This window comes from Muscardinus avellanarius (assembly GCF_963383645.1).
Source record: "Muscardinus avellanarius genome assembly, chromosome: 10".
NCBI classification, from domain to species: Eukaryota; Metazoa; Chordata; class Mammalia; order Rodentia; family Gliridae; genus Muscardinus; species Muscardinus avellanarius.
The window spans coordinates 69,842,006-69,861,619 of NC_137796.1; the positions used below are offsets into that span (position 1 = coordinate 69,842,006).

The following is a 19,614-nucleotide window of genomic DNA, read 5'->3' on the forward strand; positions in this document are numbered from 1 at the left end:
ACAGGGGGAGGCAGGGACTGCCCTTCTGTCCCCAGCACCAGGGTGATGTGACAGGCACTATGAATAGACACAAATACATCAGGGCAGGACCCACCAGCCAGAGCCTGGGCTCTCCTGCCAACACTGACGGGCCCCTGTGGAAGCCCCTTCCCTGTCTGGCCTCGACGTCTCCATCTGTAAAATGGGCAGACGTGGTCCTCAAATTTCCTTTGGCACAGACATGGCCCAGCAGCAGTGGAGGACAGCCAGCTGCCCAAACAAGCTGCTCCCTGGCTCTTACCCTGGCAGGTTAAGAGCCTGTCCCATAACATGGCAGGGGACCTGGCTACCTGTGGCTAGGACGTAGGAGGCCACCCACAGCCCAACCACCTGCCCACCTCCAGGGAAGCCAAGCCTGGAGCCAGAGGGCAGGCTCTGGTTGTAAAGTCTCGTGTCCCATCTTGCTTCTCCCTGAAATTCAGGAATGAGGCTACACACAGCCTGTCCTCAGCCCAAGGGCACCCGGTACCATTAAACTCCCCTGATGACATGCTGTGCACAAAGCAAGTTCAGGCAGGGCTGGAAACAATGGGCCGGACACACCAGCTGCAGACCTTGTCAGAGTGTTGGTAATGGGTGTATGTACTACTGAGACCTAGAGGAGGTTTTCAGGGGCCTTTCCAGTTTCTCCCACTGAGGACCCCTGGGTGCTGGGAGGTCCCAGGTCTGGTGTCCCTTACGACATACACATGGAAATGCTGCCTTAGCCCTAGAGATGAGAAAGGAAAGTTATTCCAGAGATGGAATATCATGGGCAGAGATAGGAACGGAGGACCAGGGACATGTATGGGAAATGGCAGGGGGTGGTGACTCAGCTTGGGAGCTGGGTAAAAAGGAGGCAGGGAAACAGGCCCGGGTTAAGTGCCACCTGCCCCTGTGGGACAGTAAGCTTCAGAAAAGGGGCTTGAGATGATCTCCTAAGCTCCAGGAAGTTGACAGGCAGCTGAGGGCAGGCACACAAGACAGACATCCCTCTTGACCCCCGTCTTGACCCAGGCCCTGGAGAGGTGTATGTCCAGCTTAGGGATCATCCCTCTGCAGCCCGCAGCTGTCCACCATACCCAGGCCAGTCAGCCGAGCCTGGTCGCAGAGGCAGGTACGGTCTTTGCAAACCTCAGCTTAGCCAGAGACCCTGTTTGTCTACGGGGCTGAGATGCTGATGGGCCTCATGCCCAGCTCCCTAGGGGGCCTGGGCTGTCAAGTGCCAGGTGGGTTTCCATGGTGCAAACGCTCCATCCACAGCTGGTTTCCAGCTGCCTCATGGAGCCACTGACTGTGGGCTGGAAAGAGACACTCTGCCGTACGGATGGCTCCGCAGTATTCCCGCAGCAGGTACCAGGATGCAAAACCATGGATGTATTCGATCGGGAGTTCATAGAGTTTAATTTTTAACGATGAAACTATGACAAGCTGTCAGCAACATTCCCAGACGTCAGTCGGCTTGAAAAGCTGGAGGAGTTGCATCCCCACACCACAACACACACCCTTCCCCGGGACTTCTCTGTGACGAGCCTTTTCTGATTTTGCCCCATTTTCTCCAGGCAAACAAGGGAGCAGGAGACGCCCCCTGACTTTTTTTACTTCTCTGACTACGAGAGGCACAATGCGGAGATCGCGGCCTTCCACCTGGACAGGTGAGCCTTCCTTCACCTCCACAGAGCCGCTGCTGCAGCACGAGGCCCGTGCGCATGCGTGGAGCATCGTTCCGCGCATCCTTGGTGCGCACACGCCGGGAGACGCGGGTCTGGGCTCTTTGGTCCCCAGAGCACCTCGACATCATCACGTTACCAAGCGCGCTGCCTGTGCAGGCTCAGCTCAGAGCTCTGGGACCCCATCCGCTCTTCTAGTACTCACAGCAGTTTGTGCTTAGGTTCCTCTTGAATTTCAATTGTACAGGCCAGAAAACGCGAACTCTGAGAGAATTGCTATCCTGGAGTCCCAGGCCCTGAGCCAGGGATGAACCCTGCCCTCGGAGCATCCATAAGCCACGTATGCACCAGCAGGGAGCGTTCAGGACCTGTGGTGGGTTATGGGTAGCTGATAATAAAAAAAAAAACAGCGCAGAAGCCAGTTGAGGTGGTACATGCCTGTAATTCCAGTGCTTGGGAGGCTGAAACAAGAAGATTGCAGTTCGAGGGCAGCCTCAACAATTTAGCTAGACCCTGTTTCAAAATATATTTTTAAAAAAATAAGAAGGACTGGGATTCATCTTGGACAAAGAATGCCTTTGAGATCAATCCCCAGTGCAAAAATAAAAGAACAGAAGGAAGGAGAGAGAAAAAGGGAAAGAAGAAAAACTATTAGGTATATCGAGTTTTTTTCTTTCCTTTTTTTTTTTTTTTTTTTTTTTGGTACTAGAGATGGAAACCAGAGGCATTTTGCCTCCAAGCTACACCCCTAGGCCTTTTCTTTTTATTTGTTGTTGTTATTGTTGTTGTTGTTTTTTGGTGGTACTGGGGTTCCTGGAAGCCCTTCTACCTCCGGGTTACACTCCCAGACCTATTTTTTTTATTTGGAAACAGGGTCTCGTAAGCCAGCAAGGCTGGCTCCGAACCAGTGTGATCCTCCTGTCTCAGCCTCCCAAGCGCTGGGATTACACCACGCCCGGCTGCCTTTTCTTTTTAAACAGGCTCTCACTAGGTTCCGCCGAAGTCTTGCTAAATTGCTATAGCCCGCCTCAAATCTGTGATCCTCCTATCTGAGTCCCCCAAGTACTGGGATTACAGGCATTCACCACCATGCTCGGCTACATGTTGTGAGTCACCAAGAATTAAGGGTGGGAACTTCTCTGGGGAACCAAAGAAGGCTTCTTAGGGGAAGAGGCCTCCTTGGGGAGAGCGAGGGGAGGACCCAGCCACCAGCCTTCCAAGGGACAGCTCCGACATGGTGGGAAGCAGTTTGTTCTTGGGTTTCCCTTGGCCTCTTGCTGCCATGGGGTCTGGGGAGCCCTGCAAGATATTCTCAATATCTTTGCCCTGAAGGAGTCCAGAGAATTGAGACCCACCCCCCAAGGCAGCATCAGAGGCAGGGGTCCCATCCTCAGCCCTCTGGAAGCTCCCCGGCCTCTCAGCATCTCAGCTCAGCGCGGGTCCCCAGGCAGGCTAGAATGCAGAGTCCAGCCCCGTCTTAGAACCACAGACCAAGATCTACATGTTAACAGAGCCCCGGGTAATTTGTGTGAGACCACAGACCTTGTGTGGTGACTATGGAAGTAGCCCGAAGTCTGATTTTCAGCTCCCTAGAATAGCCCAACCTGAGAAGAGGGCCTTCCCATGGGAAGGACAGTGGTGTCCCGAGTCAGGGCCGTCACTCCCCAGGAGACATGGGCTCCAGGGTCGCCACCTTGTAGATCAAGGCGGTGAACCCCAGGGCACGCCTGCCTGCGGGAGCAGCTGCTGGGTGCTCCCTGACGCTGGTCTGGCGGGGCCAGGGACCCTGGGTAGTGGGTGCACCGTCCACTCCTCCAAGCCTGCCCACCTCTCCGCAGAGGACAACTGTGCCGCTCACCACGACATCACTTGTGCGTCAGCAGGAAAAGCTCACAGCCAGCCTCGCCACTTAATTAAGCAAGTGGCAGTGTGCGCGGTGCAAGCTCAGAGCGCGCTCCATTAAGAGCGGTTAATTTAATTTAATTTCCTTTTAAATTTAGCCCTGGAATGAGGGCACGTCTTTGTTATCCAGGCGCCCGGCAGGGCTGACGCCAGTACATGAGACACGGAGGACTTGGTCTCTCCGGGGTACATTTTAGCCCCATCCTGATGTTGCCAGGCCCACATGCAGACCAAATAGCCGCCTTCACGGGTCCCCCGAGCGGATGATGCCGTCCCCCAGAAGGGGCTGGGACAAAATCTAGATATATGAAACAATGCAAATTTATCACCGTATCATTGTTTATTCGCTTCAAGAGGATGGATTTGCCGGGCGTGGTGGTGCACACCTGTAATCCCAGTACTTGGGAAGCTGAGCCAGGAGGATCCCAGGTTCAAGGGCAGCCTAAGCAATATAGATTCTCAGCAGTCTAGTGAGACCCTGTTTCAAAATTATAGGGATATAGCTCAGAGGCAAAATGCCCTTAGATTCCATCTCCAGTATCACAGAAAAAGAGGGGGGGGGAAAGAAGGTGGGGAAGGAAATTTTCTGGGGGCACCGAGTCATTTTTTTCTGTCATGGGAACTATGGGAGTGAAGGCAGAGGCAACATAGCTCGCTTTCCCGCTGCTGCCGCCTGCTAAGAATTATTAGCCACCAATAATATTAGCTCCTTTCTCTACCCTTCTCTTTCTAGGATCCTGGACTTCCGCCGAGTGCCCCCCGTGGCTGGCAGGATGGTCAACATGACCAAGGAGATTCGGGACGTCACCCGAGATAAGAAACTGTGGAGAACCTTCTTCATCTCTCCAGGTAATCCTCAAAGGAGGGTGATCCTCCTGTCTCGGCCTCCCAAGTACTAGGATTGCAGGCATGTCCTGCCATGCCCATCTCCCATTGCTTGTTTATTTCTTTCTTATTTTTCACACATGCCTCTAAAAGTGGATGAACCCACGGGCATTCTACCTCTGAGATACACCCCAACCCTATCTTACTTTATTATTTTGAAACAGTGTCTTGCTAAGTTGCTGAGTGTCTCACTAAATTGCTGAGACTGTCCTCAAACCCGCAACCCTCCTGTCTCAACCGCTGTGCCCATCTCCTACTGTTTATTTTTAAAGGCTCACTTTCAAACACTCCCAGCCTGTCCAGGAGGCCTTATCCAGGATGCCCAGCCATGGGAGATCTCTCCTTTCCCAAACTCTTCCTAGATTTGAAAAGACCCAGCAGGACCCTCACCTGACCAGGGCTGGCAGCCCCTGTCCTTGATATAGCACCTAGCTCTGAGCAGCAGCTCCACTCGCCTGTGGCACCCCATTTCTTGGGGAAAATGGGTGTCCCTGAGGTGCTCAAGTGTACACGACCTTTCAGACTTTATCTTGTGAATCCCAGGTGTATGCTGAACACAGGCCACGTTCTTACTCATCTGTTTTCGGGTAGCGTTCATCCTGCATCTATCTGGCTCCACTAACCTGCCTGCACTCTTTGGCCTTAGCCTGAGCTGCCACCTGCCTGAGCTCTGGGGAGCCCCCTCCTCTTCTGCTCCATTCTCAAAGGCTCCCAGTGGTCCCAGAGATGTAGGGCAAATGGGATGAAGTGGTAGGGGCCCGGATGGTACAAACCACACCACAGGAACCTGCAGCCGCAGACCTGGCTTTGTAATTCACACAGGTAGAGCCAACCAAGTCCTTGGTTAGTTGGGTCTTTTTTTTGGGGGGTGGTACTGGGGGTAGAACCCAGGGGCTTTCTACCTCCAGGCTAAACTCCCAGACTTATTTTATATTTTATATTTTATTTGGAAACAGGGTCTCACTAAGTTGCTGAGAGCCTCACTAAGTAGCTGAGGCTGACTTCGAACCAGTGTGATCCTCCTGTCTCAGCCTCCCAAGCGCAGGGATTACAAATGTGCACCACCACACCTGGCTAGTTGGATCTTAAGATTGCTAGCTCATGCCAGGCATGGTGGTAACACCTGGGAGGCTGAGACAGGAGGATTGCAGGTTTGAGACCAGCCTCAGCTAAGAACTCAGCAATATCCTCAGCAACTTAGTGAGACTCTGTTTCAAAATAAACTATAAAACAGGGCTAGAAAGCTAGGTGTGGTGGCACATGCTTGTAACCCCAGCATTTTGGAGGCTAAAATAGGAGGATCATGGTTTGCAGACAGCCTCAGCTACTTAGCAAGGCTTTCTGCAACTCAGTGAGACCCTGTTTCAAAATAAAGAATAAAAATAGGGCCAGGTGTGTAGCTCAGAGGTAGAACGTCCCTGGGTTCCATCTCTAGTACTGCAAAAAAAAAAAAAAAAAAGAAAAGAAAAGAAAAACAGGGCTAGGAGCATAGCTCAGTGGTAGAACCCCCTGGGTTCAATCCTGAGGACCACACACACACAACACACGAAGATTACTGGCTCATAAAAAGCTTGACCTAAAAGCTTGTTTCCGGTAGATGTTTCAGATCAATAGACTCTGCACTTTTCCTTAATTGCATTCATAAATTCGTGAGCAGCAAGGGCCGTGAATCTATACTTTAATTAAGCCGGTCTCCTCCTCCGGTGCTCATCTGGATCCTGGAATGGTCTCTTCCTCTCTGAGCCAGTTAATGAGAGAAAAATAGGACAGAAGTCCCAAAAGAGGCAGAGAAGAATGCTCCGTGTTCCCCGGCCCATCGTAACAGAAATCGAGGGGCCCAGTGTATTGGGAGGGTCTTTGCGGTCAGCTGTGCCTCAGCAAGTAGGTGACACTCGCGGTAAATAACTGAGACCCAGTTTCAAAACAAGAAATAAAAAGGGCTGGGGGTGTAGCTCTGAGCTGGAATGCCCCTGGGTTTAATTCTCAGTTCCCAAACAAAATAGCCCCCAAACCAAGACACAGTAGTGGAGTGGAAGGCAGGAGCCTGAGCGTAGCTGAGTGGCCCAGATAGGTGCTCACGGGGTGTGTGCGGCTAGATGGCAGGGCAGCAGTGGGGCAAGGGATGGTGGATGCTGGTGATGCTGGGATGTCCGTGCTGAAGGAGGAAGCACCAGGGCCCATCTTGGTCAAGTCCCTGTGGCTGAAGGGCAAGGGCCCAGATTCTGGGTCCCAGATCAAGATGGGCTCCGCCTTTTGAAAGAAATGCCCTTCCCCATAGTGCCACCTTCCATGAAGGGCTAAGAATCTTTATCTTAGAGTGATGAACTTCAGAGCTTCCAATAATAATGTAATCAGCATCTGCCACCCAGCTTAGCAGTGGCTGGCATCCACTTAGACCTGATACTCATTCTGGACTCTCAATTCAGGAGGAAAGATAAGGACGGTCACAGGGCTAAGCGGTGAGGGATAAAAATGCCTTACTACCCTGAGAACTTGCCCTGGATGAGGCCATGTAGGCCAGATAATGTCACTTGCCCCCCCCCTGCACCTGCACCTGTGGGCTGAGCCTGCAGGCCCAGTGCCCAGGCAATAGGCAGGGGACCCACGCTCTACCACAGTGACCCCCGCTCAGGTCCCCAAGCCCTCAGATAGCAGACTACTTTGCTGGTTGAGTGCACGGGGCAGGATAAAGTCCACCACGTGGGGACAGGGCAGGACTGTGGTTTCTACTTCTGTGACCCATGCCATTTGATGTCTCTAGAAGGGCAGGCAGGAGAGCTCAGGTGACAGGCAGCCGCAGGAGTGCCAGCTGGCAGAGGGATCTTTTGGCTATTCCTGCAATTCCCAGCACAGGCCTGTGGATCAGACTGTATCTTTGTCCCTGCTTAGTTTTATTGAGGTACCATTGACATAAGGTAATAGGCACATGGTATTTAAGATTGAGCTGCCCCCCAGCCCTGTAACAGGAACACTAATGCCTGCATTATAACAAAGACTCATTAAGATCTAGCAAGCAGCCAGGCGTGGTGGCGCACGCTTGTAATCCCCGAGCTTGGGAGGCGGAGACAGGAGGATCGCGCAGGTTCGAAGCCAGCCTCAGCTACTTAGTGAGACCCTGTTTCCGAATAAAATATAAAATAGGGCTGGGAGTGTAGCCCGGAGGTAGAAGGGCTTCCAGGAACCCCAGTACCACAAAAAAAAAAAAAAAAAGATCTAGCTAGCAAGCCTGCACCATAGCACACACCTGTGCTGTGACCCTAATACTCAGGAGGCTGAGACAGGAGGACCGCAAGTTCAAGACCAGCCTCAGCAACTTAACGAGACCTTGTTTCAAAATGAAAAGGGCTGGGGGTGTAGCTCAGTGCTAGAATATGCCTGGGTTGAATCCCCGATACCACACACACACACACACACACACACACACACACACACACAAAGACACAATTTCCTGAGTTCGATTGCGATGCATGCATACACCGTGACACCCTCTGCTGTCAGCTCAGGGACTCCGACGTCCCAGCCTCCTCGTCCCCCAAACTGTCCTGCCAGGCTTCAGCTCCCCCCGGTCTCTTTGCACCTGGAGGAACTCAGTGTGCCCTCTTCGGTTCCGTTCAGTTGCCCCATGGCACGATGTCAAAGTCTGCCGTGTTATTGCATCTCCTAGTCCATCTGCCTCAGGATGGAGAGCCGTGCTGCTGGGTGGATGTTCTGTGATCTCTTTGTCTCTTGCCGGTGACCGGCATCATGGGGATACGGGTGAGCAACTTGGCCCAGATGAAGCAGAGAAGCTGGGGTTGAAAACAGATTGAAAGGCTCCACAGTGCTTCTCCTTCCTCTGGCCCAAGGCGCCTCCCAGGGTGCCCCGAGGGTGTGGGGACACAGGCCTCCCGAGATGGCAGCCAGAGCCAGGTGCCCAAGGAGCGCCCCACTGGAGCACCCCTTCCAGAATCTTTGCACCGGTAGTTATAGATCACTTTTTAATAACAAAGGATCATAGAGCCCTTCTTCTGTTTGTTTTTACAAACAAAAGACTGCGCCACTTCTTAGCCTAAGCAAAAAAATTAAGACACTTCAAGGGGATGCAGGGGTACACGCTTAGAATCTCAGTACTTGGGAGGCCAGGACGGGAGGTTTGCAGGTTTAAGGCCAGTCTCGGCAATTTAGCAAGACCCTCAGTAATTTAGCGAAACCCTCAACCTAATGAGACCCTGTTTCAAAATAAATAATAAATAAACAAAAATAAGTAAATAAATAAAAAGGGCTGGGAGTTTCGCTTGGAGGTAGAATGCCCCCGGGTTCAATCCCTCAGTGCCAAAAAATAAAGGAAGGAAGGAAAAAAGAAAAGAGAGAAAAAAAAGAGACCCCCCCCAAAACCGGTACTTCCACCTCCCATTTTGTTGACACTTGGGATCTCCAACCCCCAGCAGGGAGCTGCTGGTTACACGCATTCTTGGATGCCACTGGTGACCTCTGTCGGTCATGCCACCACTGAACTAAACATCTCACTAGAGCTGCCACCACCCACACAGCCTCATGGCTCCATCTGGTCCTGGCTCCCGGCTCTCCCCGTGACAGTTCCCAACAGCCATGGATCGGCCATTCGCCCTGTGCCATCCCAAGAAGGTGCCTTGCCATCCAAGGCCCCCGTGCCTCACACGCTTGGTGGACCCACCGTGGCGATCTGCCCAGCCAGACTCCAAGGTCACTTCCGGACGCAGCCCCGTGAGCCGACCTGCCCTGTTCTGGCCACGCTGCCATTGCCGGATTTTTCCTCAGAGCCTTTGGGCGCATTTGGTTTCCTCCAGAGCCGCAGGGTCTCCAGAGCCAGCTTCAGTCTAATTATGGAAGATGAAATCCGTTCGGATTCATCGGTATCATTTTTGCTTTGCTTGCGCTTCCAGACCCGTTGATCCCAAAATAACCATGGCTGCTTCTCTAGAACTGACAGCAGTGGGAAGCTTTGATCCATAGCAGGCACCCCAAAGCCTCCCGGCGGCTGTGCTCTGGGACCGATGAAGAAAGAGAAAACCCCACCCAGCCAGCTGGAGAGACAGGGCAACAGTGGGCCTTGGCTCCCAGGCCACAGCAGGAAGCAGGTGGGCCACAGCCCTTCTCTGAGCCCCAGCAGGGTGAACACCATGGAAATCACATTCAGAGAGAGCAGTTAAGTGGCCCACACCGCCCGGCTGTGAGAGGCAGGGGGCCGGGTCAGAGCCCAAGTCCTCAACGCCCCAGTCCCTCAAGGACCACTCTGCTCTGCGTTCTCTGGAAATGTCCACCGACATACATCCTGATCACCTGCCCAGCCCGTGTGCTTCTACCAGGTGGACGCTTCGGTGTGGCTTCCCACAAGGCAGGACTCTGGTCCTGGACAGCTCCCGCAGCCCCAGTCTCAGTCCCCACACCACATAGAGTGTGATTAAATTAGCTGTTTTGCTGCCACACTGGCCTGGGTTTGGTCAGGTGGCCATCGGTGCTGGCCACACCTTGCGTCCAGTTTAAATGTGCATAAAAAAAGAGCAGGGCTTCTAACATGGGGCCAGTGTGCCACCACTGAGACAGCATGGCCACCATATCCACAGCCTCCCTGCAGTGTGGAGGCCGCCTTCTGGGGTGAGCTGGATTGTTAGATGTCCTGTCTGGCAACAGCCCCTTGCTGAGCCAACCCCGGAGCATCCAGACAGGGCCATTCCAGGTTCCAGGCCATGTGGGACAGAGACAGGGTCACTCCAGACCCAGGCCACACAGGACAGGGTCTCTGGTATCCTCAAAGAGAACATGCACTCACTGCCCTGGCTGGAAACCAGGCCCTGGAGCCTGCTGGACACTGCAAGGTATTAGATCTGGAGGTCAGAGACCCTGGCCATGCCACCTCTATTAATACTGCTAAAAACAAATAAGGAGCCAGGTCTGGTGGTACAGACCTGTAATCCCAGTACTAGGGAGGCTGAGTCGGGAGGATCGCAGGGTCACGGCCAGCTTCAGCTACTTACTGAGACCTCTGCAACTTTAGTGAGACCCTGTTTCCAAATAAAGAATTAAAAAATAGGGCTGGGGATATAGCTCGGAAGTAGAATACTCCTAAAAAACAAAACAAACAAACAAAAAAAACAAGGATGTCCCTTTCTCCCCAAAAGCCTACCCCTGTCCAAAGCAGCGGCTTCATGTGATTCTCACCCAGTACAGCTCGCTCTCAACCCCAGCTTGGGGCACAGGGAGCTGAGCACAGAGAGGCGCTGGCTGCCTCACTCCAGGCTGGAAAGGGACCCTGGGCTCTAGATCTGATAAGAATGGAACTGTGGCCTTTGAAGCCCTTTCCCTTTTAACAAGATACCATCTAAAAGCCACCGAGGAGGCCTGGTTGGATTTCATGGCTGCAGCCAATGAGAGAGGCGATAAAGGGTTTCCTTGTGAAAGGGGAGCCTGGCCTCAGCCGCAGCCACTGAAGCCTGTCAGCCACCAGAGCCCTGGCAGCTGAGCTCCCTTTGTCCTGCCCAGGTAATTATCCTGCGCTGGCAGCTGTGGAGAGAGGTGGTGGGGAGCCCAGTGTGAAATGAGGGTGATCGGGGTGAGATGCCGGCCCTGGCCCCCATGGGAACACGGCAGACCCCAGCCGCTGGTGGGCGGCAAGGGGCCTTCAGGTTTTACCCAGTTCTTATTTTGTTGAGATATAATTCATGTGCCTTAAATTCACTGTTTAAAAGTGTTTGGTTTGGTGGTTTAGTACGTGCAGTTACAGCACCCATACCACTGTCCAAACCTGGAAGGTTTTCCTGTCCTAGAGAGAAACCCTGAGGCTATCATCAGCTGCCAGAGATGCCCCAAGCCCTGGGGACCTTGACTCCACATTCCATCCTGTGGCTCTGCCTGCTCCTGGCCAGCCCTACCGGCATGGCCTCTCTCCCTGAGCGGAGTGCCACAGCTTCCAGGCCCATCCCCACGGCAGCCCATCTGCACTTTGTCCCCTCTGGACAAAGGGTTGAAGAGCATTGTGTTGTATGAAAACCCAGCATTTTGTTTGTGTACGCATCAGCTGGCACACACTTGGTCTTCCTATTGGGACTGATGTTATCATGGTCTGGGTAGAAACATGTTCTCGTTTCCTTTAGGTAAATGCTTAAGAGTAGGATTGCTGGCTCAGTATTTAATCACTAGAGGAACAGCCAGGCGTTTCCAATACCTGCCCCATGTCATTCTCCACCAGCAGGGCACCACAGCTCCAGGTTCCACATCCTCACCAGCACATGTCATTCATTATCCTGTCTTGACCAGAGGCTGGGTGCCATGGTATACACCTATAATTTCAGCAACTTAGAAGACTGAGGCAGGAGGATCAATGGTTCAAGGCCAGTCTGGGGGACAGTGAAGCCCTATCTCAAAAGAAAAAGGGCTAGAGGTGTAGTAGCTCAGTGGTAGAGTGCCCCTAGATTCAATCCCCTATATCAGGGGGGGAAAAAAACCTAGTGTGTGTGCGATGGTATCTCCCTCTGGATTCGATTTGCATTCCTCCAGTAACCACTGGTATTGGGCATCAGCTCGGTGACTAGTTGTGTGTTCAAGTCCTTCATCCCTGCACTGACTGGGTTGTCTTTTTATTATTGAATTGTAAGAGTTCTTTACATATGCTGAATCCTACGTTGCTGTTCAGTCAGCATTCTCACTGCTGTGATCCAAAATACCTGATGACCACAACTTAGAGGAAGGTTGATTTGCTCACAGTTCTGAAGCTTTCAGAGGCTTCAGTCCATGTTAGACCAGGTCACATCCATGGAGTTCAGGGCATGGTGACAAGAAGCAGAAAGAGAGAGAGAGAGAAAGCAGGAGGGGTGGGGGGCATATATAATAGCCAAGGCCACACCCCTGTGACCTACCACCTCTGGCTCTACCCTAACTGCCTATCTTACCACCCAGTAAATGCATTAATCCATCAATGGAGTTATCCACTAACGAGATTAGAACTCTCATGATTTCGTTATTTCACCTCTGAACATTTGGCACTGACAATACACGAGCTCTTCCAGGGGATATTCTATATTCAAACCATAACAGTTCTCATCAGATATGACTGTAATCTATTCTGTAGACCGGCTCTCCTTTTTCTTCATAGTAGGAATCACTTTGGGGCTATTGAACACTGATTCTAGAATATTCACAGACTGCAGCCTCTGGTTCCCGAGGATGAGAAGGAAGCCGGGCCGGGTCCTGCCTCCAACCCCAGTGTGCTCTGGCCTTGGTGTCCAACATGAAGGGCTCTTTCCTGTGACATGGGGTTTGGAGGTGGTCACCGAGACCTTTAGAGGGTGATGGGGAGAGGTGTCAGGCCAGGCCAGAGGGTGATGAGTGGGGACGGCCTGGCTCAGATAGAGTCCTTGCTGGGGGCTGCATTGGGAGCTCAGAGGGGCTGCAGGTGATACGTCTGTCTCTCTTATCAGCCAACAACATCTGCTTCTACGGGGAATGCTCCTACTACTGCTCCACAGAGCACGCCCTGTGCGGGAGGCCAGACCAGATAGAGGGATCGCTAGCAGCCTTCCTGCCAGACCTGTCCCTGGCCAAGAGGAAGACATGGCGGAACCCCTGGCGACGTTCCTACCACAAGCGCAAGAAGGCAGAGTGAGTGCAGCGGCCAGACCCTCGGACTGGGCAGGAGGAGGAGGTTCTGCCTATTTTATAGCTGAGAAAACCAAGCTGGGAGGGTTTCAGATAGTCCCTGGCCATGGGACAGAAAGCGGTGGCAGGAACAGGTGCAAATTCAGCTGTGCTGTGCCAGTGTGTGAGAAGCCCACTGTGTGATTAAATGACTAGGCAATCCGGGCTCCCTGCCCTGCGAGGAGCAGCCCTCAGGGTTTAAGCTCAGTGCCCAGCCCGTCTCTCTGTTCCCTTGTGTGGAAAAAACATCTCCTGCTCTTTCAGCCCAGACAGTCACGTGAGGGCGATGCCCAAGCACTATTCCCCAGCACTATTTCCTAACAGCAATCCTCCAAAACCACGGCACCCATACTTGATAGGAGCCTCCGTGGTCTGGGAGAGGTGGAGGGACTTGATCATCATCCCCCAGCCCCATACTTCTTTTTTTTTTTTTTTTTTATGGTACTGGGGATGGAACCCTTCTATTTCCGGGCTACACTCTCAGACCTGTTTTTTATATATATATATTTTTTGTTTGGAAACAAGGTCTCTTAAGCCAGCAAGTCTGGCTTCAAACCTGCGTGATCCTCCTGTTTCTGCCTCCCAAGTGCAGGGATTACCAGCATGCGCCACCACACCCGGCTCCCCCACACTTCTTTTAATGCAACCTCCTAGCCTGCAGCCAGGTGTGTCCTTCTGCAGATATTTGGCCTGCACCCGAGCTCACCTTGCAGAGTGAAGCCACGGGCTCTGTGCTCTCCTGAGCAGAGCAGCCCCCAGCATTTTCCCCGGGCCCGTCAGTACCCAGGAGCCCACTGTCTCCCGCTGGCCCCTCTGCAGGTGGGAAGTGGACCCTGACTACTGCGAGGAGGTGAAGCAGACACCGCCCTACGACAGCGGCCACCGCATCCTGGACATCATGGACATGACCATTTTTGATTTCCTCATGGGTAAGTCTGGCCCGGCATGCCAGCTGCTAGGAACCTGTGACAACCAGGCAATGCCCAGAGCACACGGTGGGGACTCTGGCTAGTGCCTTGGGGCCTAAGAAGGATCCCAATTACAGATCTGCTTGGTCATGACCCAGAGGCTGAGCCTGGGGTGGAAGGGAAGGTGCCTCCCCAGGGGCAGAGGTCTCTGAACACGTATGCTCGTCCCCTACAGGGAACATGGACCGCCACCACTATGAGACTTTTGAGAAGTTTGGAAACGAGACATTCATCATCCATCTGGACAACGGAAGAGGGTGGGTCCCTGCCTGCCCACCAACCCCCATAGGGTGGCCGCCTCCCCCATGCACAGCCTGGCTGAGCAGGAGGCAGCAGGCCTCGGTGGACAGGGTGGCCCCAAAGGCCCATCTCTGAGATGCAGGTTGCCCACCCCAGGCTTGCAATCGGGGCACAACGGGGTACCCATTTCAAAGATTAAAGGGAGGTGGCCCCTAGGGTACTGAGTTTATGATAGCAACCCTGTGAAACGCCCTCCTGCTGCCCTGGGGAAACTGGGGCCCAGAGAGGCTGCTGACCTAGAAGGGCAGGACAGATGGACAGGCGGGGCTCTCCCCAGAAGAGGCTGGCACCCAGCCAGCAAGGCAGGGAGCAAGTCACAAAGACCAGAGAACACCCATCACCAAAGTCAGAAACCCTTAGTCACATGGGCCCCAAAAGACACTTCACAGCAAAACCTGGAGCCGACCTCAGGCCAGCACCAGGACCCCCTCTAGCGCCGGGGCTGACATGCTACGTGGCCTCTGCAGCCCACTGAGGCCCCTTGGCCGTCTGCTTGTCGTCCTGCAGGTTTGGAAAATACGCCCATGATGAGCTATCCATTCTGGTGCCTTTACAGCAGTGCTGCAGGTAAGGCCCTCCTCCCTGCAGGCCGCCCACCTGTGCAGGTGGGGAGCCTCCCCTTACAGGCCTGCACACCTGTGCGCATAGAACCCTCCCCTTGCAGATGGGCTGAGTTGGGGACAGTCTGGGTGAGCAGGCAGCCTTGCCTTGTGTCTGTTCTGGGGACACAGATGCCTCCTGCACCACCAGCAAGGTGGTACCTCATCCGCTGTGCCAGTGTCACAGGGCCAACCTGCCAAACAGCTCATTAGCCAGCAAGACGCCTGATCTCGGGCCGCTCTGTGTCAGTCTCCTCTGCGGCCGAGATGCCACCCGCCCCTGAGCCCATGCCCGTGGCCACCCTGCCTCTCCCCAGGATCAGGAAGTCCACCTACCTGCGTCTGCAGCTGCTGGCCAAGGACGAGTACAAGCTGAGCCTGCTGATGGCCGAGTCTCTGCAGAGGGACAAGGTCGCTCCCGTCCTGTTCCAGCTACACCTGGAGGCCCTGGACCGGCGGCTGCGCATCGTGCTGCAGGCCGTGCGCGACTGCGTGGAGAAGGACGGGCTCCGCAGCGTGGTGGAGGACGACATGGACGGCGAGCACAGAGCCTCCACGAAGAGGTAGTGACCCGCCCGCTGCCTGGGGAGGACAAGGGTACAGCCACCCCCGCAGCACGGTGAATTCAGTGAATTCAGAGACCGGATGGGTGTTGCCCCGTGCCATATCACGCTGGGACCCGCAGCCCTGGAAGGACGCGGCCCTTCTGAGTGGAGCCCACAGGACACTTCTCCCCGAGTCTCCGAGACCAGAACGGGCCGGGCAGAGGCGCTGTCCCACTCACGGACGGACGTGGCCGGCGGCAGAGTTGTTCCATCCTTTCATAGGGAAAGGAAGCCTTTACTTACTGATTTTTGTATTTATAGAAGATGTACATGTGCAGAAAGGGGAGGTGTCTGTCAGTGCAAAGCCTCTCGGACTCACAGGAGGTCCGACCTCCCCACCGGCCGTGTGCAGCTCCTGATCTGCAGAGTCACATGCTACGTACTCGTGTGCCCTGGACCTACCTACATTTTTTGTTCAACACACACAGGCTGGATAGTCCCCTTGGGGGTGGACACAGTGACCTATGTCACGGCCTGCACACAGACAAACGGACGCCTGCACATGGGTCTCTAGGTGTCTGCTATCCAGCAGCAGGGAGGCAGGAGGCTTCTCGCCGTCGCAGCGGGCGCCGCCCACCCTCCGGCTTTGCTTTGGACAGTGGGCGTAGACACCACCCGGGGTCCTTGGCCACCGTACCAGTAGGCTGACCTCCGCAGCATTTTCGTGGAATAGTTTGCAATGTGGTAAAAGTGCAATAAAGATAATGGCAAGCGTGTGTTTTCCACCTCACTGGGGCGGGGCTGCCATGCTTGTGCTCACTGGGCCCGGAAAGCGGGGCCTGGAGCCACACGTGGCTGAGGCCCAGCCTTCACGGTGCCCACATGGCCCGGAGCCCACAGCCTGCTGGAGCCGCAGAGGAGACTGCCTGACAAACCCCAGGATAGATAAACAGGCCCGGGATGAGGCCAGTGCTCCCCGAAGGCAGCTGTGGGTGTGGGCAGAGAGAAGGGCAGTTTGGAAAGCTCTCCCAGGCCTGGGTAGTGATCCCCAAAGCCACAGGAGGCCCCAGAGGTGACACTCTGCCCACACAGCCTGGTGGCGGGGTCGGGGGCACGCCCGGTCAGCAGCTACTCTAGGGAGAGCAGGGAGATGCCAGCACCTTCCCACTGCGGCCACAGGGCCTGAGCCTGCCAGGGTTGCCCCAGGCTCCCTTAACAAGCTGGTGCCACACTGGGCAGAGGAAGGGCCGCCCAAAGGAGCAGGCCCCTCGAAGAAGACGTAGATAGCCGGCTTGCCACAGACCTCGCAGCTCTTGAGTCTGGAGAATTCCGGAGCAGAAGACAAGCTGGTCGCAGCTCTGGGTTCTCCTCCTCGGGTTCTAGATGTGTCCTCGCCAATCCCGTTGGCCTGTACGCCACCACAGCCCGGGGAGCTGAGCTGCCTGAGGAGGCCTTTGTGCACACCAGACCCCCGTGCACACCAGCGGAGCCGTTAGCTAAGTCAGTGCTGGCCTCTAAAGCCACATTCCAAGGTTGGCTTTGTTTTTCTCACTTTATGAGTGGGAAAGTGAGGCTCAGAGAGAGAAAGTCAGGCTGCCAGCCAGTATAAGTTCCTAAAATAGCAAAGCCAGTGCTGGAAGCCCCAGGAGTCCCAGAAGGGTAACAGAAGCCCCAGGGACCCCAAGTTCCCAGGGCAGCCTTCTGCACAACCAAACCAGCAGACTGTTTCTGACAGATCCTCAGAGAAAATAAATGGGGTGATAAAGCGACCCCCCGAAGCCTGCCTCCCCACCTGCCCATCTCAGCACGAGGCCCAGCATGCACCCACAGCTGGGACAGCCATGCCACCCTGGCCCCCTGCCTGCCAGTCCACTTCCTGGCCAGGAGCAGAGTACTGTGTCTCTAGAGCACAGCTGAGCCCCTCAGCTCCTGCTGGGGACCTGGCATGCTGCCTGGGGAGGAGAGGGCATAGGCGTCAGCTGCAGGCCAGGGTCCTGATGTCACCTGCTCAGAGTCAGTCCAGGAGTCCCAAGACACCAGGCTGGGAGGGGCCTCACAAGGGACCCCTCCGTCCACAGCCTCCATCCATCAGCTGAACCTGTGAGGTGCCGGGTCACAAGGCCGGGTTCCCACGGCGGGGCTGATGGAGACGCAGCTCATCATTAATCGAAAGCAAGAGCAGCGAAGATGGGCATGAAGGAAGGAAGGTACCTTGCCTGTCCCTGTTTAAGGGCTGGAGTCCAGCCTCCTGTGCCTGTGTTTGGTAACAGGGCTTTGAGGAGGTGATTTGGGCTCAAAGGGGTCACTGGGTGACTTGTGCAATCTGACTGGGTCCTTATAAGAAGAGGCGCTCAGGACAGATGCATTCGCGCTGAGGATTTGGGAGAAGGCAGGTTCTGCAGCCTCGGAGGGCAGCCTCGGGAGGAGGAGCCAGCCTGCAGCTCCTTATCTGAGAGCCCAGCCTCCAGGGACGGAGTCCTGAGGTCCAAGCCTCCTGTCACACAGCTGACTGATGCTGATGCCTCTCAGAAGAGAACCCTGAGTCTTGTAGAGAGCCAAATATGATGCAGAGGAGAAACAGCCCAGGAAGGGCAGGGAAGGCTGCCTCCAGCACAGAGCCTGGAGCCTCAGAAGCAAAGATATTGATGTTATTTATTTATTTATTTAGTACTAGGGGTTGAACCTAGGGGCATTCTATCTTTATGCCCTACCCCCAGCCCATTTTGCATTTTATTTTTATTTTTATTTGTGTGTGTGTGTGTGTGTGTGTGTGTGTGTGTGTGTGTGGTGCTAGGGATTGAACCCAGGGCATTTAACCTCTGAACTACATCCCCAGCCCGATTTTTTAATTCTTTCTTTTGAAAGGGTCTCACTAAGTTGCAGAGGGCCTCACTAAGTAGCTAAGGCTGGCTGCAAACCTGGATCCTCCTGTCTCCGCCTCCCAAGTGCTGGCATTATAAGTATACACCGCCATGCCCGGCTATTTTATTTTTATTTTTTTTAACAGGGTCTTGCTAAGTTGCTGAGGGTCTCACTAAGTTGCCGAGGTGGGCTGAGAACCTGCAATCCTCCTGTTTAAGCCTCCTAAGTGCTGGGATCACAGGTGTGTGCCATCACACCTTGCCAATTCTGGCATCTTTAACAGTGATAGAATTGAATTCTCATTTAAGTGATCTTCTCCAGAGTGGGCTGACAGAGGAGTGGGGAGACCTGCTGCTGCTAGTCAGGTGCCAGGGGTGGGCTGGCACACCAGAGAGGGACGGGCAGGTGGCTTCCACAGTTTGACGGGAGCCGCAGGGGTGGGGCGCTCCTCACCCTGAAGGGGCATCTAGGAGAGGTCAGTGAGGGGCAGGGAAGGGCGAGGCCTGCGGTGTCTGTTGTGCCGCTGCAAGGTAGCTCGGGGGCACTGGGTGGCAGGAACACAGGCCAGGCTTCTCGTCCACCACCGGCTACACTGGCTCAGATCAGCCTCGGGGGCCAGTCAAGCAATGGCCCGAAAGGAGGAGAGCAGGGGCAAGGCCGGCCTAGCAGCAGCCAGGTGTCCAGAGCAGATGGGCAGGAACCCCCGGCCTCCTGGAGTGTCCCTTCAGAGAGCAGGAAGGACAGCTCAGCGGCACCCGAGACCAGCAGAGAGATGGGGCATTTGGATGCCAGAGAGCAGGCGGGGCTCGTGGATGCCAGTGTGATGTGGGAGAGACCGGAAAGGAAGAAGAAGCTGGAAGGAACAAGAGGTGACATCAAGGAAGCCTCCCAGAGAAAGACGGAGAGACCAGAAGGGTAAACTGAGGCTGCCACGCTAAGCAGCCGCGGGGGAGACGGATGGAAGGAAATGAGCAGAAATAAAGAGGAAAAAGCAAAACTTGATCTGAACTGAAAGATGCAAATGTCCAAATTGCACGGCCGGAGTTAGTTCCAGCAAAACTAAAGGAATAAAGCGCAGAAAGAAAAGCTAGTCACAGGAGGCGTGGCCCCCGCCCCAGCCTTGTGGGGAGACGAGGCCACGGCCTTCAGCGCCCCGGGGAGGTGGGGCTACTGCCCAGCAACGGGCAGCCCTCGGCCTCCTCGATGAGCCTAGAAC

At 54.6% G+C, this 19,614-nt stretch overlaps 1 protein-coding gene across 1 annotated transcript in view; it reads left to right on the forward strand.

Moving 5' to 3' along the window:
• Positions 1–15,558, forward strand: part of FAM20C (FAM20C golgi associated secretory pathway kinase) — a gene marked incomplete at both ends in the record, with an annotated part of 55,452 nt that extends 39,894 nt beyond the window's left edge. Inside the window, 7 exons of the mRNA XM_080704120.1 lie at positions 1,581–1,673; positions 4,324–4,439; positions 12,908–13,088; positions 13,944–14,053; positions 14,268–14,349; positions 14,900–14,959; positions 15,309–15,558. Coding sequence (XP_080560246.1) covers positions 1,581–1,673; positions 4,324–4,439; positions 12,908–13,088; positions 13,944–14,053; positions 14,268–14,349; positions 14,900–14,959; positions 15,309–15,558 — 892 coding nt within the window. The remainder of the gene's footprint in view (positions 1–1,580; positions 1,674–4,323; positions 4,440–12,907; positions 13,089–13,943; positions 14,054–14,267; positions 14,350–14,899; positions 14,960–15,308) is intronic.
• Positions 15,559–19,614: the final 4,056 nt, after the last annotated feature.